Source organism: Acinonyx jubatus, chromosome A2 (assembly GCF_027475565.1).
Source record: "Acinonyx jubatus isolate Ajub_Pintada_27869175 chromosome A2, VMU_Ajub_asm_v1.0, whole genome shotgun sequence".
NCBI lineage: Eukaryota > Metazoa > Chordata > Mammalia > Carnivora > Felidae > Acinonyx > Acinonyx jubatus.
In genome coordinates, this window is record NC_069383.1 from 145,049,707 (window position 1) to 145,067,347 (window position 17,641).

Here is a 17,641-nt window from a genome sequence, read left to right on the forward strand (position 1 = left end):
GTAGTTGGAACACTCAAAGCCCAGAGTGGCCTGTTAGGAGGACAAGGGGGGCTCTGCTCTCACAGATAAAGATACAGAAGAATGATGTGGCAGACCAGCAGCTTGGTTTATGGACATGACCTCATCTGTTCATGCTGCCCCCCACCCCCAGCCGATAAGAATCTGGTGCTGTTTCCTGTAGTCCAAGGGTCTCAGACAATGGTGTGAACTGCTAGGCCTGCTGGAAAGGACATTGTTTAGGGAAGAAAAAACAACACACCAGCACAAAGACAGGGCAGGACCAGTCTAAATGTAGGGCCTGTTTACAAATCCCTGATTTCCAAGGGGGGAACACAATGGAGAATTGTTTTTGGTGAGGCTGGAGTCCCCTCCACAATGCTCCTGGGGGCTGGGGATGGCTTTGATGGCCCAGACAGGTCTCAGATGCTCTGAGGGGGATGGACACTGATGGCGCAGATGCCTTCCTGTTTATCAGAGGTGCTCGCAGGGCAGGGTCAAGGAACAAGTTTATACCAAAGACAAGAGGGAGGAGCCCTGGGCCTCTCTCCTTCCATATGGGTCTCATGCTGTTGCACATACTAGAGGTGGTTTGCCACAGAGAAGCTAGAACGAGGTTTTGGGTTTTTGTTTTCTGAAAAATATCACCTTTTTGGTTTATGGCCTCCAATTGCCACATTGCTTTCTGGAAAAAAAAATGTACAAGGCATGAGATCCTGCCAAATCTCAGACGCCTCTGGAATGGGGTGTCCTGGCTTAGTTAGTAGGGAGACTTCTCATGCCCGGGGACCCCAAAGATGCTGCAACTCACCTCCAGCCTGGGAGCACACAGGAGCTAACACAGGGTCCCTGGGGGCAGGGCCAATGGATTTGCTATTTCTCATAGCAACCTCCTGCCTGGTCCTTAGGTTAGAGCCATTGATGTCACTAACTAGAGGGAGGCCTGTGCGTGTGTGTGTGTGTGTGTGTGTGTGTGTGTGTGGTATATAAGGAGGGTGGGGCAAAAGAACAGAACTGTTTCACCCATGTCCTTTGCGACTGGCAGTCATTTTTTGGAGGTAGGAGGAGGGCAGCTGCAATTAGGACAATCACTTTGGGTCTGGATAGATCATGAAGGCAGACCTGTCTGAGTCTTTGACCTGGGATGAAAGTGTCATTAATAACTTTTATACTAATTTCAAAATCCAGTAGGAGCATATCTCATGAATAAACGCAAATGGATGTATTTAGAACAAGTGAAGAGAATTAAGTCCTATACAATCCCAGAATAGAAGCAAACTTTTCAAACTTCCAGCTCTAAAGGGTTATAACCTTCTTCCTCAATATGTGACAGTGCCCTCTGGTGTTTGACAGTAAAACAACAGGCTTATGCATACAAGGTATAAGCACTTCCATCAATGCAGTAGACATCACACTGTCTCTGAATGTGGGGTCCAGAGTCAGACAACATGAGTGGAGAAACGTTAATAAGACAGACAGGTCCCTGCCTTCAGGGGGCTTCCAATCTAGTGGGAGAGATAGATCCACAACTGTAGGATCAGGTGGAGAATGATGCTAGCCCTAATAGGAGTATAAACAGAGACCAGTGGCAGTGCCTAAGGGTGAAGAAATGGCCCTTAGGCTGGATTCAACAGGCTGAGGATAAAGGTTATGTATGGCTCTCCGGAGTGCAGACTTCATGCTCAGGGCCAGGGTTCCAGGGTAGCCAGGGCAGAGTGCCTGTGGGTGGGGTATCCAGGAAGATGCAGAAGAGTAGGGCCGTATTTGTGGAAGGCCTTGCTTGGATGCCAATCTCAGCAGAGCCATTCTAAGTAAAGAGCTAGCAGATGCTTTATGGCAATTATCATAAGGGAAAAGAGTGGATGTGTCAGCAAAGCAAGTGGACATAGGAACCCATGAAGACAGAAGGCTTTTCCTGCAGTCCTCTGAGGCACAGGGGTCTAGAGCTGAGCCCTGGCAATTGGGATAGTGAGGAATGCAAATGTCTGTAAAACACTCAAATTGATAAGAAAGAGGGTGGTTGAAGATAAAGGGAAATAGGAGGAAGTTCTGGGATTCTGGCCTTAGTTTATGCTTACTACAAAGGTAAGAATTAGAGAAAGTAGAGAAGGTGCTTTGGGAATTTTTATGTAACATCTATTTCTACCCTCCTCAAGTGCACTATTCGTTTTAGGACCTAAGTTATAAAACACTAATTATTTCTAATAGACACACCATTTGTGAAAACACATATTTAAAACATACAAGATGAGCCTGGGGCATCTTGTAGCTCCAAAAAGTAAAGAAGTGCTCAGAAAAACAACAGAAAAAAAAAACCCCACTCAATAATAGTGGTATGTGAAAAGGACACAGGAACTCCCAGTGGCCAAAGCTAGAATAATTTGAGCAACAAAATAAATCAAGTAGTACTGGATTATAACTCAGAGTATACTATACATATCCCTAAGTCTAGACTGATATAAACAAATGACTGAATAAATAAATGGGAGAGAATAGGTAAATCTCCCATGCAGAAGAATTCCAAATAATTAGATATTCTGTCCTCAAGGAGGGAGGGGGCATAAATCCCTGCTCATTAATTGTGAGCTACACAGAGTAACTTTCTTCCAAAAGGCACAGTCTGGAAAGGGGGGAAAAGAAGTAACTTTACACTGGAGAAACCTGACAAACACTCCTTGACCAGGTGATCAAGGTCACCATCAGCAGAAGACTTGTTGACAGAATGTAATTTGGATATGATGTGACGACAACAGCACTTTACCTGTGTGCTCTCCCTCTCCCAGGCCCATAATCCTGGTCTAATCATGAGAAAAACATCAGGCAAATTCAAACTGAGGGCTCTCAAAATACCTGACCAGTACTCCTCAAAACTGCCAAGGTCATCAAAAACAAGGAAAATCTGACAAACTGTTACAGCCAAGAGGAACCTAGGGAGACATGACGACTCAATGCAATGTGGTATCCTGGATGGGATCCTGGAACAGAAAAGAGACATTAGGTAAAAACTAAGGAAATCTAAATAAACTTTGGGTTTTAGTTCATAATAATATATTGTTCATTAATTGTAACAATGTACCATATTAAGACAGTAATAACGGGGAAAACCGGGTTTGGGATATTTGGGGACTCCCTGTACTATCTTCACACTTTTTTTTTTTTTGTAAATCTAAAACTATCCTAAACTAAGAGTTCGTTTAAGAAAAAAAGCCCTGTTTAAAAAAGAAAGAAAGAAAGAAAGAAAGAAAGAAAGAAAGAAAGAAAGAAAGAAAGAAAGAAAAAGAAAGAAAGATAGCCCTGTTATTTAGTGGAGAATGACTGATTAGGCCCAGATGAAGAAGAGAACATTTCAAAGTTGGGGACTTTCCAATCTACAAGAATGGTATTGGCTATTAATATAAATGGAGAGTAAAGGTATAGAGATGAAGAAAAAGTTAACGGGTGGGAGTGTGTGCATGCGCACATGTGCTGTTCCCATAAGAACATGCTAGGTACTCATAAGATGTTCAGGGAGTTGAATGTCTGGGTGACAAAGGCACCCCACCCCCCACCCCCACCACAAGCTCTACCTCCCATCCACTGCAGCTGGAGTCCAGAAAGCGCTATTAGAGGCCCACTACTTTCAGTTAAGATGGCACCTCTCACACTTGAGTAGTATACAAGTGGATTTTTAAAAAAATTTTTACTTTTTGAGGGAGTGAGATCTGGGGAGGGTCGGAGGAAGAGGGAGAGGAAGAAAGAGGGTCTTAAGCAGGCTCCCATGCCCAGTGTGGAACCCAACATGGGGCTCGATCTCACGACCGTGAGATCATGACCTGAGCCAAAATCAAGAGTCAGACACTTAACTGACTGAGCCACCCAGGTGCCCCACAAGTAGATTCAAAGATACTACCCCAGATGTCTTGAGAATGTGCCTGGTGACCCAAGTTACAGAAATTCTAGATTAAGAACTAAAGTCTTAATCTTGGAAGTGTCTTTCAGTTGTGAATTATAAGAATTGAGTCTTTAGGATAGGTAAAAAATGGATTTTTGAAATGAAAATCCACAATTTAAAAACTCTTCTGTCTCTTGCAGAGCTCTGACAAGGTGTCCTTGGAAGCCAGGCTAGGAAGCACAACACTGAGTCATCAAAATCACCAGAGAGAAAAGGAAGAAAAAAGGCTCAGTCGTGGGTAGCCCTGGGGTGTTAGCTGTGCAGTAGGCCCAGTGAGCAGTGAGCTCTAGGAGGAGGCAGGTCTTCCAGAAAAGAAGGGCAGCTGATAGTGACCTGATGTCTGGCTTATGAGGGAAACTGTATTTTGAGGTAATTGTCATGTGGAACATTTGAGAATTAGCCACAGGTACATAGCAAATTGAGCAATTAACAAAGAGATAGGAATTCATTTCAGGAAAGAACCAATGTCCAAGAGAGGAAAAATAATCCTAGTGTACTGCCTGGCTCAGAAGTACACAGCATTTACATAGTCATAATAAGTAAACTGAAGGTTACTAACGTAAATACTGAAGGTTAATGTAACAAAGATGGTGATGCAATGATAAAAGATGGAGAGAATGAAAGGCTTTAAAGGTGCTAGCTAGATCCTTATGTAACAAAATAGGAAGTCAGTAGTATATAAGATTGATAAATCAAGAAATGGCTAAAAAAAATGGAAGGTGGTTGGCTTTAGGGAATGGGACGAGGGTAGGGAAGGGTAATTCAAAAGACTATTTTCATTATACTCTCCTTTTAGTACTTCTCAATTTAAGGCTTTTAAAATTCTGCATTACTTTACTATATACTTTAATAATAGTAAAAAGACAAGTACCTCACCCCACACCCCATGTGATTCCAAGTGAATCTGGTCAAATCTGAAAGTGATCACTGTAAGCACCAAGGATGTTAAGTCCCCACGGGTCAGCAACATTTGAATGGAGAACCCTATCCTCCGTCATCGGTGACAATGACTCAGTGAGACCCTGAGAACTGAGTATCTGGCAAAGGTCCTGAGTTTCCCCCACTAATCTAAATCCCACAAAATCATTAAAAACAAACAAATGTGAGATAGGTTCCATTCAATTTCTCCCAAGACCTTCTGCCAGATTCCTAGCTGCCTTGTCTAATGTGGCTGTCCTGGCACGGCTCCCTTACCCGAGACAGAAAGAAATGCCCGAGTCACCAGGCAGCAAGGTTTTCAGTGGAGGTACGCTGCCGACCGCACCGCCTGAGTGAACAGAGTCCTTCCACCCAGTGTGAGCATGGCAGTCCCTGCCCTGGTTGGCCTGGTTGGCCCTGAAATAGTGGCCCATTCTCAGTCCAGTGTAAACTCCTTTGTGGGCTCACCTCCCTGATGGGAGCCTGTGTTTATTTGTGCAACGATGAAATCTCTGCCCCCACCTGTAAAGTTGATTTCCCTGCAAACTGCTTCCCTCCAAAGCAACATGTCTATGTTCTAAGCTGAGAATTCTACATTTATCCACCGCATTTTATAGAGTAGAAGCATGAGTTTTCTATTTCCTCACTATGCCCTCTGGATTCCTCCGAATGCTAGATAAATTCCAGAGTGAATTTATGAGGAGACACCAATGGAGAGAAAACCTTTATTTGCATAATAACAAACGTGGGTGAAGTAAGAAGAGGCATATGAGAACCAGACTAGGGTGGGAGAAGAGAAGAGGGCTCTCTGGGGACGAGGCAGAAAGAGCTGAGATGCTCTCATAACCACTAACACGTTCTGAGGTTGGCATCTCCCCTGGGACTTCTCTTTCCTAGGTTCTTACTCTCACTGCTGGCCCCCTTTCCTTGTCTCACAGTCCCAAAGGCCCCCTCTCCCAAACCCAATGGAGGAGCACAGCTTCATACCCAAATGTGCTCAGCAGCTACTACTCAGAAGCTGTTACTTGGATTTTTTGCTGCTCTTAGTGATTTTGACACCCTTGGACTGCCAGGAGTGGCCCCTCCTGCCACCAGAGGACTCTGGTTTTTCTAGTAAGTAAGGTCCTGGCCAATCAGTACAAGAAGGGCCTGGGTTCTCTTCCAGGCTGGTGTCTCTGCAGAAATGCCCCCCGGAGTGGAAGGTGCTGCTGCAGCAAGGGACGGCACCTGAGTTTTCAAGTGTGTGGTCTGTGGTGAAAGAAAGGTGGGAGAGGAAGACTCAACCCTCTGCCTCTCAGGCTCAGGTCCTTAAGCCCCTACCTAGCCGCTTTCCTTCCCAAACTAAAGGCACCAACCACGAGTCCCCATCTGGCGGCAAGCCCTCCCCCTTTCCCAGGCACCACAAGTCCCCCCACCTCCACCCCAGTTCTTAGACCAGACCATCCCTCTGGTCCCACCTGTGGCTTCAGCAGAAGGTGCACACTCTTCACACTCCCATTTCTTACTGTTGGCTCTAAGAGAAGAGCAGTCCCTATGAGTTCCGTGGGATCCGCATGTAGCACACAGAATGAGGCGCCATCTCCTGCAGGAAGAGCCAAGGGTCGTGGAGACAAATATTACACTATCACTCTCGGGAGGCTAGCTATAGGCCAGGCCTTTGCCGAGGGCTTCCCAGGCATTTTTCACCATACGTTTTACCTGTGACCCACATGTGGCTGAGTGCCAAGTCCCGGACCCCGCAGTCAGGCACGGACACTCAAAAGGTGGATTTGGGAAAGAATTGGATCTGAGGGTTTCTGCCCTGGGCACAAGGAGGAGCAGGCCCTGCAGGGACCTGTCCACTTGTGCAGGAGTGAATCCTGGACTGGTGAGAATGGGACCTGAATTCACCCTGAGGTCTGCACACAAGAGCAAGTTTCTTGCTCCTAATAACTGTGCCAAGGTCTAACTCTATGATGGCACCAATGAAAGATCTTTCTAGCCAGGAGCCTTTCCCTACCCTTCGTCCTCAAAGCTGTCTCTGCCTTGTTCATACAGACAGATGGGGGCATCACAATGTTGGTAGCGCTGATACAACTCCGAGAAAGCCCCTGGCTCGAGTTCCCAGGCAGCATCTCTACAGTGGGAGAAGAAATACTGAGTAAGGGGCATGTAATCGGTGGTGAAACCTGGGAGGAAGTAGAAAGAACTAGAGCTAGCACAGGAAAAGAGTGCAACAGCCTGCCTGACTATTTTAAACAAGATGGGCTGAGCGGCCTGAAGTGGAAGAGGGTTGAGGCAGGATGAGTGGAACATGGGGCGGGGTTGGGGTGGGGGGGGTGTCGTGTTCCTTAGTTCCCCACTGGAATTCAAGAACGAACCCACCAGGGAATTCTGATACCCAAGTACCCTTTTCAGGAACATGTCTACCCCAACCCCCATGATTCCCTCCCAATTTTTCTTTTTATAACTAAAAAGCCCTCCCTCCGCTCCTTCCCTCTTTCCCATATACAAAGGCATGGGCTGCTTCTTCATTTTCTGAACTACCCTCACACTCACCTCCTCTCTAGAAATCTAGCAACCCACTCCCTGGCTCAATCCCTGCCTTAGAGTTTCCACTACCTGTCTGGAATATGAATTCCCATTCTTAGCATTTCTTGAGGAAACTCTTCTCGATTGTTACACTGTGGACATTTGAAGAAATGCTTTGCTGATGTGTGAGCATATTTCTGTAAGAGAAACATGGAAGAGCGTTGTGTTTATAAAAACACCATCTTTGATCACCCCCTCTCCACCCCAACCCTCATTCACAAAGAGGATGTTGCTAAGAGAGCTTGACTGGAGATTTCCATTGAAGAGCTATGGGTAAGCTAGTGTGAGGGGTGCAAATCCAGGTATCAGACCAGAGACCAAGCTCAATTCAAGAAACCTCCCAGGAGTGCCTCAGCTGTCATCTCTGGCTGTGGGGCTTGGCAGTGCTGACCCGTTCGGGGTCCTTTTCCTTCTATTTCAGGAAATAAGCCTGATTTGAGGCTGCTTGACTCATTCTAGGTTAAACTCATTTGCTCTAGCCATCCTAAGGATTTTGTTCAGTCTAAATGTTATCATGAATGAGGTCTTACAAGTCACGAGTGACGAGAGACTGGGCTGACTTTTCCTCTGACTGCCTGGAACCACCCCTGCATACAGGCCTCCAGGATGGAGCACAGAAGCCGAGACTGCCTGAGCATTCCCAAGGTGCTGTGAACTAGAGAAAATGTGGGAGGTCCCCAGGGCAGAGAAAGGCCCACCTGTATGCACTTGCGGTGGTAGACAGTTTGACTACAACATGGACTCTGGATGTTTTCAACACTTGCTTGGGATAAGTCTTCACAACATAAGACACAGCTTTCCTCCCCTGCCTTCCCCTGCTGGATGTCCTGTGTTGGGCGATGTTTTCCACAAAATGATCTGTAGCAGAGTAAACAGACTTACTTGGCTCATCGTTGATGCTGTCTTCCAGCTGCCCGGCCTAGGAAGGGCAACCACCCAGGCCGTTGTGCAGTGAACCTCCTCGCTCGTGGGGAGGAGGGGAGCAGGGGGAGGAACAGCCCACATGCCTCCTCACAGCTGTTCCCCAACTGAACAAAACTCCGGGGACTATCTCCACAGCCTCCTGTTCCTGAAAGCCCCGCTTAGCTCTGAGCAGCTGTCTAAGAACCCCAGCTGTTTGTAATTTAAGAAGGGGATGGGAAGCAAGAAGTAACCCCTGTGAAATCACCAAGCCAAGACACTGTTTCTCATTATTGAATGGTGGGACAGATTCACCAGTGAATCAAAACAGGCCCGTGAGAACTGGACTCTGATTTCCTCAGTGGCCAATTCAGAGCAACTTGCGAAAGGGCAGCCCGACATTTCCCCTTCGTCACTCACTTGTACTCTCCAAAAAATTGTGAAAGGCAACCCCTTTCTTGGCCACAAGGAAGATGGAAGTTTCTGACGCATTGATCCTTCTGGCAGTTGATGGCAGCTCCCTTTTTCTTGCACACAAAGCAGATCTGCAAATGAGATCCCAGGCAGTGCTCAGGGCCCCAAGAAAGACAAACAGACATTCTGTGGCACGTCACTCTATGGAAGGGAAATTCTATGAAGCAAAAGCCATTCCCTTTCCTTGGTTGACCTGAAAGCTCTGGGGGGCACCCTGAAGCTGCGTTTCAAGTGGCACTAGATTATTTGTTTTCCCAGGATGTTGCTCCCTCTCCTCACTTAGGGTACTACACCCCAGAGAAGCACGCAACTTAAAAGGAGGACCAATTGGGAAATCCAGGAGTCCTTTGACTTCTAAACTAACAGGTAGGGAAAAGAACAGAAACAGGGACGATCAGAGAGGTATGAGAAGAGGCCTATCCCAAGGCCCAGGCCCCTGTACTGGGGGATTCTAACCTTCCTAGAAGCCCGGGCTGCCTCCTTTTTGATGTCTTCCGGCAAGAATCCATGGAAACCTCTGTTGGACTGGCCTCTCTGAGGCAGCTTGCTAGATAGGATCTGGGGGAGCAGTAGAAGCAGGCTGTCAACATTGATGATCAATGAAACAGTGCAATGGGGTGAGGAAGAAGACAGGGTATACAGAGTTGGGCAGGATATACAGCGTATATGCATTTATAGGTAATTTACTTGACAAAGGGCTTACACAGAATTAACTGTGTAATGTGTTGGGTGCTCTAGGTGCTTTTCAAATATTAACTCATTTAATCCTCATAACAACTTCAAGAGGTAGGTACTGTCATCATCCCATTTTATAGGTTACGGGACTCCAGAACCTGGGCCCTTACATACCTTTGTGCTACACTGCCTCTCATTTACTGAGGATTGCTTTTGTGTGCTGAGCCCTTTGGGGAAACAAATGCTGTGTACTGACTCATTTTATGTTCACTATAACCCTGTGATACAGATGCTATTGTGGTCCTCCTCTTTCAGAGGAGCCCATAGAGGTACAGGATGGTAAGTGAAACGGCTGGAGTCACACAGCAAGGAGGCAGCAGAGCTGACATTCACATCCAGGCCCACAGAACCCACACTCTTAGCCCACCCACTGTACTGACCCTTGGTACAGAATATGCTCTTCTCAGAGTGTATTCTCTACAGGAAGGGAAACAGGGCTTTAAAATCTGACTGTAGTCATTCTGCCCTATTGGTGAGGGGAAGGAATTGAACTTTTCTTTAAAAACACACTTTAAAAGCCTTTTTGTTTCTGAAAAGCCCCCACAGCCGATTCTAGAATGCGAAATCAAGAAAAAAGAAGATAAACTGTTCATGTACCCATAAACTGTTATGTATGTGTATGTACACTGGAAAAATGCCAGCACCCCAGCCCCACCCCAAGAATCTTCCAAAAATACTGGGGAGGGCACTGGACTGGCTGCAGTGATTACATGTAATATATAATGGGGGCTCAGGTTATTTTATTCTGACATTATAGAAGGGTGACCCTACAAGGCTAGACGACTTGAGGATGCTTGAATTACAGATTTGTTTCCAATTAGGCTTAAACATATCTATTTAACACTGATTATCTCAGGTCTTTAGGACTATATGAGTGATTTGTTTTTATACTCCTATTATTAATGTTTTCTACAATGAACACCTATTATTTCTATAAACAGAAAAATCAACAATGGAAGATCACAAATAATCTAAATGTCATTTAAGAGCAGTTTAATACTTTAATCCCCCATACCATGGAATACCAATTAGCTATTAAAAGAAAAAAAACAGACCAATATGTTCCATGGGGAAAGATCTTCATAAGTATTAAGAGATTAAAAAAAAAACAAGCAAAATACAAAACACTGTGTATAGTATGTTTATTTTTATGTTGAAAATGTATATGCTTGTAAAGGCATTGAGATTAGCCAAGACCTGGTACCCAAACCACACAGGATTTACAAGAGAGGAAAATCACAGATCAATCTTTCTCACAAGTATAGATGTAAAAATGAAACAAAATATTAGCAAATTGAATCCAGTACCATATAAAGAGGATAATACATCATGATCAAGCAGGGTTTATACCACAAATGCATTAAAAAATTCAATTGATGTAACAAACCACATTAACAAAAGAAAGAAGAAAAATGATCATCTCAGTAGATGTAAAAATAAAAAAGCATTTGAGAAAATTCAACACACATTCATGATATCCTCAGCAAACTAGAAATAAAAGGAAACTTCTTCAATCTGATTAAAAGCCTACAGTTAACATCATATTTTAATGTTGAAAAATAGGATGCTGTCTTCTGATGCTGGGAATAACACAAGGATATGTACTCATGTAATTCCTATTCAACACTAGATTGAAAGTCCTAACTAGTATAATAGGGCAAGGAGAATGAAAAGAATTTAAAGATTGGAAAAGAAGATGTGGTGCATATGTATGTGTGTGTATACACACACACACACACACACACACACACACACACACACACACAAGTATTACTCAGCAATCAAAAAGAATGAAATCTTGCCATTTGCAACTATCAGGATGGAACTAGCGGGTATTATGCTAAGCGAAATTAGTCAGAGAAAGACAAATATCACATGACTTCACTCATATGAGGACTTTAAGATACAAAACATGACATAAGAGAAGGGAAGCAAAAATAATATAAAAACAGGAAGGAGGACAAAACATAAGAGACTCTTAAATATGGAGAACAAACAGAGGGTTACTGGAGGGTGTGTGGGAGGGGGAATGGGCTAAATGGGTAAGGGGCACTAAGGAATCTACTCCTGAGATCGCTGTTGTACTATATGATAACTAACTTGAATGTAAATTTAAAAAAATAAAAAATAAAATAAATAAATAAATTTAAAGGTTGGAAATGAAGAAGTAGAACTGTCTTTATTCACACTACATGATTGTGTACACAGGAAATCCTAAGGCATTTACCAACAAATTTAAAAATAAAAAAACTACTAAATAAATGAATTTAACAAGATTTCAGGATACAAAATCAACATACAAAATAAGCTGCACTTATATATGCCAGCAACAAATTTGAAACTGAAATTTTAAAATACTATTCATAATAGCATGAAAGTCACAAAATATTTAGGCACTCATTTAATAAAAGATGTGCAAGACTTCACTAAAAAACATTGCTGAATAAAAAAATAAATAACAAATAAATTAAAAAAAAAACATTGCTGAGACAAAATTTAAAAGGCCCAAATAAATGGGGAAATATATGACATCCATGGATTGGAAGATTCAATCTTATTCATCAATTCTTCCCAAATTGACCTATAAATTCACTGCAACCCCAATCTCAATCCCAACAGGCTTTTTTTATTTTTTAAGGAAAAACTCACAAGCTAAATATAGATTTTCATGGAAAAGGACCTGATAGCCAAAACAATCTTAAAAAGACAGTAGAACTTATAAATCTTGAGTTCAAGACACCATAAAGCCACAATAATCAAGACAATGCAGTACTGTTGTAAGGATGATGCACAGATCAATGACATAAAATAAATCACCCAGATCCAAAGATACATGGTTAATTGGCTTCGACAAACGCACCAAGGTAATTCAATGAGTAGGCAAAGATTTCTTGGGACACACACAAAAAGCACTAACCATAAAAGAAAAAAAAAACTGATAAGCTGAACTTCATCAAAATTAAAAACATTTGTTCTTCGAAAGACACCATTAAGAAAATGAAAAGGCAAGCCACAGACTTGGAGAAAATAGTGACAAAGCATACACATGCCTGAAAAAGGATTTATATCCAGAATATATTTAAAAACTCTTATAACTTGATAAGACAAAACAGCTCTACTTTTACAAAGGAAAAATATTTGTTCAGACACTTCACAAAAGAACATAAGTGAATGGCCAGTAAGCACACAAAAGAAGCTCAACATCTTAAGTCAACAGAGAAATGCAAATTAAAACTACAATGAAATCCCAGTACACACCTAATAGAATGGCTAACATGAAAAAGATCGACCATATCAAGTTCTGCAAGAACTGCAAGAATATTGTGCAACCAGAATTCTCAGAAATTGCTAGTGGGAGTGTAAACTGGTACAATCTCTTTGAAAAGTGATTTGGCAACTTCACATAAAGTTAAACACGCAGTTAGCATACAACCAGTAATTCCACTCCTAGGCATTTGTCCAAGAGAAGTGAAAATGCGTGTTCACAAAAACACTTGTACAGGAATAGTCATTGCCACTTTATTCATAATAGGCCTCAAATGGAAACAATTCAAATGTCCATCAGCAGATGGATAAATAAGCCAATTATAAAATATTCATAGAACAGAATACTACTAGGGGACAAAAAGGTACAAGCTACCCGTACATGCAATGACATGGGTTAATCTCCAAAATGCTGTATTGAGCAAAAGAAGCCAGAAACAAGAGTGCAAATGCTGTATGATTCCATTTATATGAAGTATAATAAAAGGCAAAAGTAATCTATGGATCAGAACGTGATGATCTCTGAGGGGACTGACTAGAAGAGTGCAGGAGGGAACTTTCCAATGATGGAAATATTTACTTTGATTGGGGCAGTGTTTACATGAGGATATACATTATATCCCCATGATATAAGAGCTTATAAAAATTCATCAAATTGTACACTTAAAATGGATACATTCTATAGTACGCAAATTATAGCTAATTAAGAAACAGCATAGTGCAAACAACAGCTTGAAGGACAGTTGATAGCATGTGCTTCTGGGGAGAGGGGGAAAGATTGGGAATGCTGTTTTGAGAAGTATTGGGAATACTGTTTGAGAATGTACTGTTTAATTGTACATACTTTATACTGCCAGGATTTTATAGCAGGTACCTCTGGTATTACTTTTCAAAACTAGGATTAAAAAAAATTTTTTTAATATTTAGTTTTGAGAGAGAGAGAGAGAGAGAGAAAGGAGAACAAGTGGGGGAGGGGCAGAGAGAGAGGGAGACACAGAATCCAAAGGAGGCTCCAGGCTCTGAGCTGTCAGCACAAGAGCTCGACGCAGGGCTTGAACTCAAGAACCACAAGATCATGACCTGAGCTGAAGTCAGAAATTTAACCAACTGGGTCACCCAGGAGCCCCTAAAAACTATATTTTAAAAAGAAAAAGGTTATTGGGGCACTTGAGTGGCTCCGTTGGTTAAGCATCAGACTTCAGCTCAGGTCATGATCTCATGGTTTGTGGGTTCGAGCCCTGCATCAGGCTCTGTGCTGACAGCTCGGATGGAGCCTGGTGCCTGCTTTGGATTCTGTGCCTCCTTCTCTCTCTAACCTTCCCCCACTCACTCTCTCTCTCTCTCTCTCTCTCTCAAAAATAAATAATAAACGTTAAAAAAAAGAAAAAAGCTATTAAGAAAAACAAACAGGGCTATAAATCTGAGGCTGGATGAAAAACAGAGAACAGACTATATAGCAAATGCCATGAAACATTGAAAAGGAACCTTATACTCACAAGACAAAAATAATGCACACTGAGATTGTCTTTCTGAAGAAATTCCCCCAGTTTTTCGGGATCCCCAGGTTCTCGAAGGCATAGCCGGCAAACTGGAAAAAAGAATGTTAAGAATTCAGTTTGGGAGTATAACCATCTCTCTAAATACAAGGAGGAGTCCAGTATTGGGAAGAGGACATTTTGACAAGGATGGAGGTTGGGATGAAGTGTTACATGGTATCAGTTATACATTTTGGCCACTTTTTAGGGAATTGGCTACAACTGCACACTTCATATACTTTTGTCTCAAGTGGCTTTAATTAACTTGTTTCTTGAACTTTGGAACATTTAAAAAATCAAGGACCCTGAGTTCTTCAGGATCTTAGAGAATCTGGGAAGTAGGACAGAGAAGCAAGTTTGTTGCCCTACACAGGTGGCCTTTGCTGAAGTCGGAATGCGGTTGAACAGAACCTCCAGGCTTTCTTACCAGGCCCTGAAGACGGCTTCCTTTGGGTTACCCTCCTTGTCTTGGCAGATTTTCTATACAAGAGAAGGAAGAAGTACAAAGTGGTCTTTGAGGATCCTGTCGACTACCAATGTGACATTTCCCTCAAAATGCCTCCATGGGTCTGAGGAAGGGCCAAAATATCAAAAGGCTAAGGCATCAGTTTCTTTTTTTATTGAATATTTTTTGAAAGCACAAACTGTACCAAGTTATCTGAATTATGTAAGATTGTGCTTTTCTGTTCCCGTTGGCTGTGCTGCCCGTGTAGACTGAATGAATGCAAGAGCAAATCCCCTTTTACTTTTACTGTTTCTTCTGCCACATATTCTGAATCTCTGGTGGTACCATGCTCATAAAGCATCAAAAAATAATACTAAAATTGAGTGTGAATTTCCTATTGCGAAGCACTATTGCCAGTAAGCAAGAATCTACAGACGGTTCTAAAAATGGGCATTGCTCGTATGCACATTTTCCAGATGAGGAAACTGAGGCATAATGAAATGAAGTAACCTGTCCCAGGTCACCTAGTGTTAGCAAGTGTTAGAGCCAGGATATGAATCTAGGGCTCCAGTGCCAGCACTTTGTTATTAGGGACAGCCCCAGGAGCATAGGTTGCTGGGCAGCTTCCGGGGGACCACTGGTGTGTGCTTCCATACTACCCAACCTCAGCCCTCAAGGCCACACAAGTATAGCATATGCCACAGGCCTTTGGACAATTTCTCCCAAACTCCCTTACATCACCTACTCTACCTCAGTCTTTGACGTTCCTTCTTCTTTTCTTTAATAGTCTTCATTCGCTGCTGCCTCTCTCTCCTAACTTGAATTCTTCTATACTATTATGAGGACAATACCGGCTCTTCCAGCTATAAATACAAACAGGGCTTGGTCAGCAATTTAATTCTACACTTGATTCCACAGGGTCAAAGTAATAGTGTACTTCACCTCCCAACTCATGTGACATAATAAAAGGGACCCACCCAGTATCAAGGCTAGCATTAGCCAATAAATATTAAATTGTGTTAAGAACTGTTCTAGGCATTTTACATGTGTTAACTCACAAAGACTCTCATGCAGGAGGTACCACCATTATCCCTATTTTCAAGATGAGACTGAGGCACAGAGAGGTCACAGAGAAGCACTTCCCCAAGATCAGAGTTACTGCTATCACTCAGCAGAGTAAGAATTGGAATTATTGCTTGACCTAAGTGGGTCTTTTTTGCCTTTGTGCCTACTAAATACATGAGGGAGTGCTCAGGGGGAAAAAAAAAAGGTTCTTTTTGCCTCCAAGTATAGGTGCCTTAATTCCACCCAGTAAAAGCTTAGAGAAGGTAGCTCTAGTAAAAAAAAAAAAAAAAAAAAAAAAGCCCCTGGGATTTTGACTGCCTGAAGCAAGAACCCCCCCCTAGTGGGAGACGAGAACACTGACAAATCACACCACTTTTCACCCAGCTCAGCAGGCCATTGACGTTTGGTCTGTTCCCAATCTTTGTCTAGATCTGAGCCAAGAGTAAGATGTCCCAGAGTGGAGAGGACATCCTGCCACTCCTCCCCCAACAAATGTCAGCAGACTGAAAATTTAGTTTTCATTGGTTAAAGGGGAAATCCCTGAAAGGGAAATCCCTGAGAGACAAATGAAAAAGACATAAAATCCACTCCCATGAAGGAAGGGAGAGGATGGCAGCATTTCTTCCAAGGAGAGCTGAGTGAATCAGGTCACTCCAGGGACAGACACTCCAGCACCCATGTCCTCAGATCACAGCGGGGGAGCGTGAACATCTGCAGGGACTGTCAACTGTTCCCCATGGATACAACTACTAAGGCAACTAGCTGTTCAGAAAACTAAGACTAGACTGCTCTTCCTCTCTTTGTGTTTGTTCCATCTCCTCCTCTGACCCTTGAGTTGCACTTGCAGAAGTAATGACATCTGAGGGCTTCTTATTCAACAAAAGCACTTGGACGGGCTGGAAGAGGAGGGAGGAGGGCGTGCACTAGGGGATCCACTTTAGTGGCTACTGAGCGGCTTCGGGTTGTTGGGGGGAAATCCCGGCCATCTCACAATAGAAATAAAACCTTGAAACGTCAGTGCTTTGCATCGCTGGACCAAGACGTTCCTTGAATGGGATTCTGGGCACACTGATAGTTACGGGAAGACTCAACAATCTTCAGAGCATTTGAGGAGGGACTTTGCAAATGCCGGCTTCCACGAGCTGCTCAGTCCGAGACTTCTTAACCGAGCGGATGCTCCCTTGAAACGGTTATCAAGCTGTTTCACTGGATGAATGCTGGGTAAAGGCTTGTTGAGAAAATTAAAAATAGCGTGTTCGGCCCCGCCGCCGCAAGAATAAACAATGATTTGGAAAATACGTGTCGGTGTGGCCACAACCGTCCCCCGGAGGTAATAGCCAGAGAAGGGGCTCAAGGAGCATCCCGCGAATGCCAGACCAGGTTCATGTCGCGCCTGCCGGGCGGCTGGTGCGAGCCCGGGCCGGAGGTCGCCTCCGCCGCTCTCTCCTCCCGATAGCGCACAGGCCGCCGCTCCCGGCCGGAGCCGCCCGCCCAGCTGTCGCCGAGGGCTCTGCTGTCCGGAGCTTTATTCGTTGTCACAAGCCGTGGGAGCTACCTCACGGGCGGCCGCCCCGCGCGGTGACTGCGCCAGCGAAGGGGGCGAGCGCGCAAACGGGGGCCGGGTCACGCGCATTGCGACCTAGGGAGACTGCGGCCGCGGGGACTACCGGAACACCAACCGTTGCCGGTGCAGGACCGCTAACGGCCGCGCGCTAACGGCCGCGCGCCCGCCCCGCCCCTTCCTCTCGCGCAGCCTGCGCCCGACCCCGCTCTCGCTCCACCCCCTCATCTCGCCCCGCCTTTTCC

The 17,641-nt window shown here is 44.0% G+C and overlaps 1 protein-coding gene across 6 annotated transcripts; it reads right to left on the reverse strand.

Annotated features, from left to right (window-relative positions):
* Positions 1 to 87: 87 nt before the first annotated feature.
* On the reverse strand, positions 88 to 17,552 carry PHF7 (PHD finger protein 7). Of its 6 annotated transcripts, none has more exons than XM_027038889.2 (11): positions 16,841 to 17,545; positions 15,521 to 15,633; positions 14,753 to 14,805; positions 14,287 to 14,378; positions 9,248 to 9,349; positions 8,738 to 8,862; positions 8,116 to 8,275; positions 7,448 to 7,554; positions 6,846 to 6,962; positions 6,304 to 6,428; positions 88 to 2,972 (listed from the first exon to the last, which is right to left on the reverse strand). In XM_027038889.2, the coding sequence occupies exons 2-11, from the start codon at positions 15,562 to 15,564 to the stop codon at positions 2,908 to 2,910; spliced, it is 990 nt and encodes a 329-aa protein (XP_026894690.2). In that variant the 5' UTR covers positions 15,565 to 15,633; positions 16,841 to 17,545; the 3' UTR covers positions 88 to 2,907. The 6 variants fall into 6 exon arrangements, with proteins under 6 accessions (XP_026894690.2, XP_026894688.2, XP_026894687.2 ...); XM_027038887.2 differs by lacking the exon at positions 88 to 2,972 and adding an exon at positions 5,558 to 6,094 and having other exon boundaries at positions 17,213 to 17,546; XM_027038886.2 differs by lacking the exon at positions 88 to 2,972 and adding an exon at positions 5,558 to 6,094 and having other exon boundaries at positions 16,882 to 17,546.
* Positions 17,553 to 17,641: the final 89 nt, after the last annotated feature.

Coding starts and splice junctions, on each gene's coding strand:
- PHF7 (XM_027038887.2), bottom strand. CDS start 15,564: ATGAAGACTATTAAAGAAAAGAAGAAGGAACGTCAAAGACTGAG. Junction 7,555..8,115: donor ACCACCGCAAGTGCATACAG/GTGGGCCTTTCT, acceptor TTTCTCTTACAG/AAATATGCTCACACATCAGC. Junction 6,429..6,845: donor GACAGCTTTGAGGACGAAGG/GTAGGGAAAGGC, acceptor CTCTTCCTGCAG/GAGATGGCGCCTCATTCTGT.